The sequence below is a fragment of the Mytilus californianus genome, unplaced genomic scaffold (assembly GCF_021869535.1).
Source record: "Mytilus californianus isolate M0D057914Y unplaced genomic scaffold, xbMytCali1.0.p SCAF_7, whole genome shotgun sequence".
NCBI classification, from domain to species: Eukaryota; Metazoa; Mollusca; class Bivalvia; order Mytilida; family Mytilidae; genus Mytilus; species Mytilus californianus.
The window spans coordinates 91,376,222-91,386,033 of NW_026262723.1; the positions used below are offsets into that span (position 1 = coordinate 91,376,222).

Consider the following 9,812-nt stretch of genomic DNA (forward strand, 5'->3'; position numbering starts at 1 on the left):
TACCTCCAACTAACAACAATATTATCCCTACCCCTCTGAAAATTTGTAACTGTTGTTTAACATACATATGTAATCAGCTGAATAAGGAGCAATACCAGGCAAAGCATGTCTTCAAAGGAAATGATCAATAGTCTGTCCAGAAATAGTGTGTCATACAGTCAGAGGGTTGACAGAGTAATTGCCTGGACACAGTAATAAACAGCCCTTTAAATCTCTAATATGGTATGAGCTACAGCAAGTCAGTTATTACAGCAAAAAGAAAATATGGTGTTTTCTAAATAAATTCAATGCAATTGAAACAGCGATAGTATGGCCTGTATGCAATTTTGATAGTATAAAGTTGAAATTTAAATGGCAAAACTTTAACAGGTAAACTATGTAAATAGTTGTCTCATTGGCAATCATACCACATCTTCCTATTTTTATATGTAAACTTTCAAAGTCAACGGACTATGACTTAGGGGGCAGGCCCAAATAATCTCCACGGAAATAAGATGTGCCAATGCTAAATTAGTGGATTACAAACATAATTGACTTCATGATTAATGGTTCTCCTTAAATGATCTAATCACAAAATTAAACAAGTTATTGACATCCCCGCCAAAAACAGCATGTCTAATCTCCCCTCCAGGACTTCAGGCAAGACAAACACAGCATCCATATATGATTTAGATTATATTTTTCTTATATTGTTAACATTATAAACAACTCTTGAAATACAAACATAATCCAAAAAATTAAACCTGACCATTCGAGCATTAAAATTAGGTAAAGGACATCTGAAATATATCTGAAAGACATATATTCCAAAAAACAAATCAGCATTTCAAATATTGTTGACTGTCACCTATACCTATTGAAGAATAGACTTGTCTAACTGTCACAAACTATTAACTTTGACCTTACCAGTGTTCCAGCTAGGATTTCAAAAGGGCAGGGTGCCAATCCTGAAAAAGGGCATTTAACGCGTGATATGATAATATGAAAAGGGCATGTTTTAATAAAGATTATAATCAAACATTTTTTGTTCATTGAATCACTGGTTTTATATATACAAGAACAACATCATAAGCCCAGAGAAAAACTATCTTTCTACTTTTTAGGCTGAAAACTTGTCAAGCAGCTTGTCACACAAGTTTTAAATCATTGCTTGGCACAGTTAAGCTTTATATGCAGTATTGTTTGAAAAATGTCCTGCTTCATTTTGTTTCTATGGTCTGACACACTTTACAAGTTTAACCTTTCTACCTTTTCTGTGCTTAATGGCAATACAGCACAAAACAGCTGTAAATGCACAATGTTAGGATATAGTGAACAGTGAAAATTTGGATTGAAAATAAAAAATACAGAAAAAGATGACCAAGGCACCCTACCAACCCTGCTACTAAGACCCTCTTTAACTTTTCCCATAACTCAAAACACCTAAACATATAAATTCTAAAGCCAGAAGTATGAAGACATATTTTATAATATCTTAGTAGGTTACTCAATGCTAGGAAAAAAATAAGATTGAGTTATCTTTCTTAATTTGGGTGTGCTCCTTCTTTGGAGGATAATAAGCAGTACATGTACGTAGAAGATGTAAGTACGATCAACAATATGGCGGCCGATTTTGTTATTTTCGTATAAAAAATGAAGGCAGTCAATGAAAAATACGTCTTAATTTGCTATTTATTTCACGGAAAACAATAATAGCAATGTTTTTAACGAGTTGTTTATGGTTTTCGACTTTCTGTCAATTACGTTTTCTCAATGAAACTACGGTAAACATTGCCCAAGTTGTATGAACATTTCTTCAAGTTCAAAGACAAATGCCGACTGACCGATTCTATTTGAATGAATTAATGTTGATGATCATTAAATGACCCATCCGATAAACGGATTACCTATAACAAACAGATTATGACACCTGTTGTAACCGTTGATTAGCTTGGGGTCGTAAACAAAGTTATATACTTGTCGCCAGGTAAATTTTCGTAATTGGCTGATCATATCAATACGAACAAAATAATATACCAATGGATCTTCAAAAAAGGCAGGGCGCCCTGCAAACTGTAAAAAGGGCACAGGGCGGCACTCGGGAAAGGGCGGGCGGACCGCCCTGTGAAAACGACCTAGCTGGAACACTGCTTACATCCCAAAAGAATTTGGAAAAGCAAACTATCCTTTGATTACCTCTGCTGTGAATGACTTACATCCCACAATGATTTGACCATACAAACTGCAGTTCAATTACCTCTGTTGCAGATGACTAAGATCAGCATCTCTTTGTCGTAACAAATCTTCTACTGTCAAAGAGTATGTATGTTCTAGATTGAGTAATGTATCCAATGCTGGTGAATGAATCAGGGAATGATAAACTTTAGAGAACTTTTCTTCCTGAGTCTCTGCCTCTTCTTTGGCATATCTCTTCACTTCCTGCAAAAAGAATCATAAAACTGATATGAAATAAAGGAAAACATGTTGAAGTGTATGTTCTGAAGTATTGATGTTGGTAGTTTTTACTTTTCTACCTTTTTATCTAAATGCATTATTTTAAGTAACAAATGCATGATTTGGCTGCATGCTTAGATATCCTAACTCTTCCTGTGATGGACATTTTTTTTCTGCTTTCTTTATACCATAACCTTCCCACCTATACCTATTCCATCCATTTTCTATGGCAGACATTATATAAGATTCACAAACTTAATGTTATCCTAATCAAGCATCGTGATATTGAAGTTGCAATTTACCAGAACATAATTTCTGTTTTGACCTTTGACCTTCTGTTCAACCTTTTTGACTGAGAAGACTTCTAAGATCCTGTTTTACAGAAGATACAGTCATTCAGTATTCATAATTTTGATATCTTTCCATAACATTAATTAGTTTAATGGATCCTACAAAACAATTCACTTATAGATCTTCAACTGAAAAGCCTTACCTGTGTGAATGCTTTTGACCATTTATCAACCAAACTGTCCACAGTTGCTTGGTCAGCCTTTTTTATTTCATCAATCTTTTTCTGTACATTTTTTTCATAAATCTGTTGTGTGTGTTTCCAAACAAATGCCTCTAGTTTTTCTTTCAACTCTAAAATAAATACAGTAAAATACATATATACAAGACATTGCTTAAATATGTGTTATGATATAACATGAAGATAAAATATTCTGTCCACCTACGGGTAATTTTCAAATTATGAAAACTTTAGACAATCTCAGTCCTCCTTCACACAAACCTAACTGAAATCCACAGCATTGGACTGTATCAAATAATATTGCAAAATCACAAATTTTAAAAGAAGATAATACAAGGTATCTTTCACCTGTAACACTAGCTGTCAACACCCTTGTGAAAGACCATCACTGTCATCAGTCAATATTTGATAATACTGATTCAATCTGGTGAAATAATTTCAGTGTAGCAATATTGAACCATTTTCTAAATGATGAAAGCTAAAAAGTCTTTCCATTTTCAATACTTTTAAAGTTGGAAATCTTTCTAATGGTTCAGTCTGACCATAGGGGCTGATGAATGTCAAAACAATCTTCCATCTTATCCCTTTCTGACTATAATTTGACAAAAAAAGTGATTGGTCTTTAAAAGATGTGTTTTTTTTACAAAAGTGGTTGTTAAATTGGCATTACAATGAAACTATTATTTAAAACAAATACCTGACCAATGAAATCATCAAGTGAATGGTACAATAGTACAATAGTGATACTTGCCATTCTCTATAAAACATGGCAAATTATGAGCTGCAACTAATTGACCAATGAAATCATCCAGTGGTTGCTTCAGTGGTATGGGAACTGGAACTTCTAGAGTGGATACTAAATCTTTGCTGAGGAATGTAAACTTGAAGTCTTCCTTAGACATTCTGAAATATTTTTTCAAAACTTTAATACCAATAAATCTAATAACCTATATTTTGTTATTAATTGCATTAATGGATAAAAAATAAGACATGTGGTATGATAGCTTATAAGACCTCTTTCTCAAAAACCAAAAGGCAAGGTTATAAATAACTATGAGGTCACCATAGGCCTTTCAACAATGAGCAAAAGCCATACTGTCTTGTATAAATTTATAATTTAGAATGATGATTTCGAACTTTCCATTTCAGTTTACCAACAATACAGCAACTTTAGTTAATAAACATTCAAGATCAACAGGAAACAATGCTTTAAGAAACAATACCACTTACCATTTAGTAATATATCTGTAGTATCATTGACCTTTTGGGATATGAATAAAGGTCAGAAAAACAACTGCGAATTATGGTCAACAATTTATTGTGTGAAAGATGTACACTACAATTTTTCTAACCAAGAATAATAAATTAACACTAGATATCAAACAAGTGAAGAAATCTATTTTAATAATATCTTATTGGACTTTCAAATTTACAGCCTCACTGCTTTAAAATCAAAATAATGTTTAATATAACAAAATGTGAGAACAAGATGTCCAAAATAAATATTGCTTTTTGGACCACAATAGTGAAATTCAAAACCCTACTGCTAATGGTCATGATGGTAAGGAATTCTGTTAATGGTCATGATAGTAAGGAATTATATAATTTATTGAACAATAGAGCATGAATTAATATGTTACCTTATGGTATGTCATATTGTTATGTTTGTTAAATAATTGTATTTTTTCGGGAGACAGATTTATAAAAGTTTTTCCAAACTTGTTTCTGAATCCCATATTCAAATTTTATGTAAAATTGTACTACTTCATTGTTATAATTTTTCAATAATAAATACTGTTTAAACTAATTAATTAGATTATAAAATAAGGAGATGTGGTATGATTGCCAATAAGACAACTTTCCAACTGAGTCCAAATTAAGGGGATTTAAGCAACTATAGGGCATTCAGGAACCTCTGGCCTTTATTAGTCTTGTATGTTTTTTTAAATTTTGGTTCATTTATATGTTTCGGAAGTTTAGTGTGACGTCCTTTTTCGCTGAACTAGTATACATTATTGTTTAGGGGCCAGCTGAAGCCCGCCTCCGGGTGCAGGATTTTCTCGATGTGATGAAGGCCCATTGGTGGCCTTATAATTAGATCTTTGAATATTGTTTTTATTGGTATTAATATTGATTTTGTTATCAGTAAATTAAAATCAAACTAAATATTATTTTTATATACATATGCACATTCATGGCTCTACAATCTGTCGATACCTGTATCTTGGCGCACAAGGTCATGTTTTTCTCTGACTGTCAATGATGTCTTTACACTAAATCCATTGGATGTTGGATATGTACTGATTGATATTTTAGGCTTAGGTGCATGATTTGTTTTATTAGTTGTTATTGGCTTTGAACTAGCTGTCAGTAACTGGGAGTACTCGCAGATCTGTACTTAGTGTTTTTTTGTTGTGGGGATGTATAAGTACCCTGCCACATCCACTCTGTGTTTTTGTTGAGATGTATGTCTGCTTTGTATCAATCTGATGAGTTAAGCCCTTTTCAACTGATTTTTATAGTTTGTTCTTATGTTGTACTATTACACCACTGTCCAAGGTTAAGGGGAGGGTTGGTGCCTTCAAACTAGTTTAACCTTGCCACATTCTATATTTGCATGTTCCAAGTCAAGAGCCTGTAATTCAGTGGTTGTTGTTTATTGTTTTTTCTCATATTTGTTCTCATTTATTGTTTTGTATAGTTTGTTCTTATGTTGTGTCATTGCACAATGGTCTCAGGTTAGGGGAGGGTTGGCACCAACAAACTAGTTTAACTCCCACCACATTCTGTATGTGCCTGTTCCAAGTCAGGAGCCTGTAATTCAGTGGTTGTTGTTTGTTGCTGTATATCATATTTGTTTTTCATTCATTATCTTGTACATAAATCAGGCTGTTAGTTTTCTCATTTGAATTGTTTTACATTTGTCATTTTGGGGCCTTTTATAGCTGACTATGTGGTATGGGTTTTACTCATGGTTGAAAGCCGTATGGTGACCTATAGTTGTTAATTTCTGTGTCATTTAGTATTTTGTGGAGAGTTGTCTCATTGGCAATAATACCACATCTTCTTATTTTTATATTGGGCTGTTTTTTGCTCTTTGGTCATGATGTCTCTTTGAAGCATTCCGTGTTTCCATTCTCAATTTTAATAATTTGCAAATCCCGTACAGTATAGTCAGCTTTAAAAGTTCTCTTACCTAATTAAATGGTCCTTTGAAAATTCTGGTTGTATATTTATTTACTGCAACTCATACAAAGCCTTCTTCTGTAATGAAGAAGGGAAATATGCTAGATATATATACTTACTGTAACTGTATTGAGATGATTAAAACTGTAAATTTTCTCTTTGACAATATCTATGTGCGTTTCAGCAATGAAGTTTATCGGCAGGTTGTTGATAATCCTATGGGCACCAATTGTGCCCCTTTCATAGCAGACTTGTTCCTATATTGTTATGAATCAGTTTATGGCCAAACTCAGTAAAGATCCATCTAAATTACATTTAATTGATCAATTTAAAAACACTTACCGTTACTTTAATGAGATTTTTGCTTTAAATAATCAAGAATTTTCTAATTTTACTGTAATTTAATAAATCTAATACAGACAGCATTAATTGTTCTTTTTCATGATTAGGAATTTTTCAGTTTCACACAGAAAACTCTATAATATATATATATCAATTAGTACACATCCAACAGAGTTAGTGTAAAGATGTAATAAACATTCTGAGAACAGCATGACCTTATGCAATGGCAATCTGATGGATTTTACTGAACACCTTAGGTACTTAAACAACTATAATACATTTGGTATTCATGTTTTGCTATTTACAGTACTGTTAGATGTTTTCATATTCATTATGTGCGTATCCCAAGTCAGGAGCCTGTAGTTCATTGGTTGTCGTTGGTTCATATCTGTCATATTTGTTTTTCGTAAATTGTTTTGTTATAAATTAGGCCGTAAGTTTTCTCAATTGAATTGTTTCATATTTTTCATGTCCAGGCCTTTTATAGCCAACTATTTGGTATGGGTTTTTCTCATTGTTGAAGGCTGTATGGATGCCTATATAAATTGCTTACATCCACTACATTTGAACTTTGGTGGATAGTTGTCTCATTGGCAATCATACCACATCTCTTTATTATTACACTTGATTTACTCAAACAATTGAAGTTATACAAAATACACAGGGCTGTTCATTGGGGTTACTGGCTTTACTACTCTAGCCCTGCATATGCCCACCTACTGACCCTTAAAGAGTGGTAGCAAGGATTCTTAATAAGTATGGCAATCTGTTTACACAAGTTGACATGACTGCAAATTTATACATCCTGTACAGTCAAACGACACCCTACTTTTGAAAGGATTTTACTGCCGGTCCGAAGGATACCAAGGGATGACCATATATACCAAAGTCAACCCTTGGGGTCTCAACTGATTAAATCATACATCCATGGCAAGCTGTTTTTATATCTTTTCTATTTTTTTTAAATATCTTATAAAATTGATAAGATATCTTAAAAAGTATAGAAGATAGCTTGTGTTCTGTATGAGATGTCTTATTTACTTTCAAATTTATAAGATATATTTTAAACTAAAGTAGATATTTTATATAAGATACTTTTTAGACACTTTATTAAATATCTTGTAGAGTTTATTAGATATCTTGTATAGTTTATAAGATATCTCTATTTGTATATAAGATATTTAAGAAAGTATATAAGATATCACATAAAGAATACAAAATATCCCATATATCTTATAAGATATCTTATTTAATATATATAGGATCTCTATCTTATTTAATATATTCAGAAGAATGTCTATCTTATTTAATTGATAAGATATCTCAATTAGTTTATAAGATATTTTATGTAGTTTAGTATGTTTTTAGTAATTCATTTTGTTGAATGCGAAATTATATTTTAGAGTTTGCTTTTAAAGGAATAGTCATTTTTGAAGTTTGGTAAACAGATAATATTGCATTTAAGCAATTAAAGAGAAAAATACTGCGTTTTCATGAGCAACAGTGTTGTCATTTGTAATCTAAACAATTTACCAGAAATTAACCTATTTTTTATGGTTATATTTGTTGAGGCAGTGTATCTGATCAATGTGTTGCTTAAATTGTATTTCCATTTAATAAGAGCCAAGGTCTCTGCTGGTGTCATCATATATAAAAGTTTGCTCTGTATAACCAATGTCATAGTGGACTATGCAGTAGATAGTGATTTTTGAGTATAGTATGCATACATTTGATAGTTGATTGAATGTTAGACTGAAGACGTAATTAGGCATGCTTGTTTATGAAAGTATTGGATTTTTATATATTTTATATTTTTTAAATGACCAAAGCGCCTTGACCATTTAAAACAAACAGGGTTTGTTTATTTGTTCGGGGGGATGTTATATGTCAGTTTGGTATGGTCAAGACATTTGGTTAAGTAAGCATATTTTTAAGAGAGTTATCTCTCCTTAACTAGTTATTGGGTTTTGCGTATTGTATTGCGGCATAAGTCCGTATTTGGTTTATATGATTGTTTTACAGTTGATTGTTCTCTTGATTTATTGTGACCATAGCTGTACATGTGTTTGAGAAATAGAACTTTACTAATTTGAAAAGTAGTTATATTATTTATGCCAGAGTAAAGCATAAAAATATCTTATTAAGTTTATAAGAAATCTTTGAAATAAAAAAATAAAAAATACCTTATATAGTTTATAAGATGTCTTTTTAAATAAACAGGATTTCTGTTTTTAATAAATAAGAAATATTAACCTGAATAAGATATCTACTAGCATGACTAGTAATAAATAGCCATGCTAATTTAAGCAGGAATGATACTTTACATTAGGGTATTGATGAACGGTAAAAAACACTGGTTTCAAGAGCAAAAAACTCCATTTCATTGCATTGCATTTGTGCGTTTACAGTTGTGTACCTACGATGGATTCAGAGACATTGTATATATGTCTCTGGTGGATTTTACTGAACACAGACTGAACACCAAAGGTACCTAAATAACTATAATACATGTTATAGATATAAGAAGATGTGATATGAGTGCCAATGAGACAACTCTCCATCCAAGTCAAAATTTATAAAAGTAAACCATTCATAGGTCAAAGTACAATCTTCAACATGGAGCCTTGGCTCACACCAAACAGCAAGCTATAAAGGGCCCCAAAAATTACTAGTGTAAAACCATTCAAACGGGAAAACCAACGGTCTTATCTAAATAAAAAACGAGAAACGAGAAACACTTATGAACCACATCAACAAACGACAACTACTGAACATCAGATTCCTGACTGTTTGACGTTTTGACTACGTACCAAATTGACTAAACAGGATGCTGATTTGACCAAACGCTAAAGTGACAAGAATCTGGTAAAAGCCGCTAGCCCAAACATTATCTTCAGGTTCATCATATTAAAAGGAGTTAAAGATATGGTCGCGTGTTTTATCAAAGATTTATAACTAACACACGTCCTAATGGTTTTATCCACCTCAAAATTGACATACATGGCAGACAAACCTGTGCTAATTGAAAAGTTTATGGCATGGCTGGAAGTTGTATGCATTATATGTTTCAGATAGTTAACAACTTTTTTTTAATTTTGAGATACATTTTTTTTCAGTCTGCAGAAGATACAAAATCATTAATCCGGGGATTGTTCCTACAGGTTTACCCTGAATGTCAGTTTTGAGAGCGATATAGAGATTAATCGTATTGTTAAATAACCTTGTGCAATCTTGCCACTTAATTATGAACACAAAAAAAGATGTCTCAAATGATCAGCCGCCCACTTCATGGGCGCAGACATCTTGGCTTTGCTGTGCATTG

General features: G+C 32.3%; 1 protein-coding gene across 2 annotated transcripts in view; it reads right to left on the bottom strand.

Moving 5' to 3' along the window:
* Positions 1-9,808, bottom strand: part of LOC127708675 (protein C12orf4 homolog) — a 34,579-nt gene extending 24,771 nt beyond the window's left edge. The window contains exons 1-4 of one of the 2 annotated variants that reach the window (XM_052213778.1): positions 9,711-9,808; positions 3,714-3,865; positions 2,927-3,075; positions 2,237-2,418 (exon numbers count right to left, since the gene is read on the bottom strand). In XM_052213778.1, the coding sequence (XP_052069738.1) occupies positions 2,237-2,418; positions 2,927-3,075; positions 3,714-3,864 (482 nt within the window). In that variant the 5' untranslated portion in view covers position 3,865; positions 9,711-9,808. The remainder of the gene's footprint in view (positions 1-2,236; positions 2,419-2,926; positions 3,076-3,713; positions 3,866-9,710) is intronic. The other variant, XM_052213779.1, reaches the window with a different exon arrangement.
* Between the last annotated feature and the right edge of the window lie 4 nt (positions 9,809-9,812).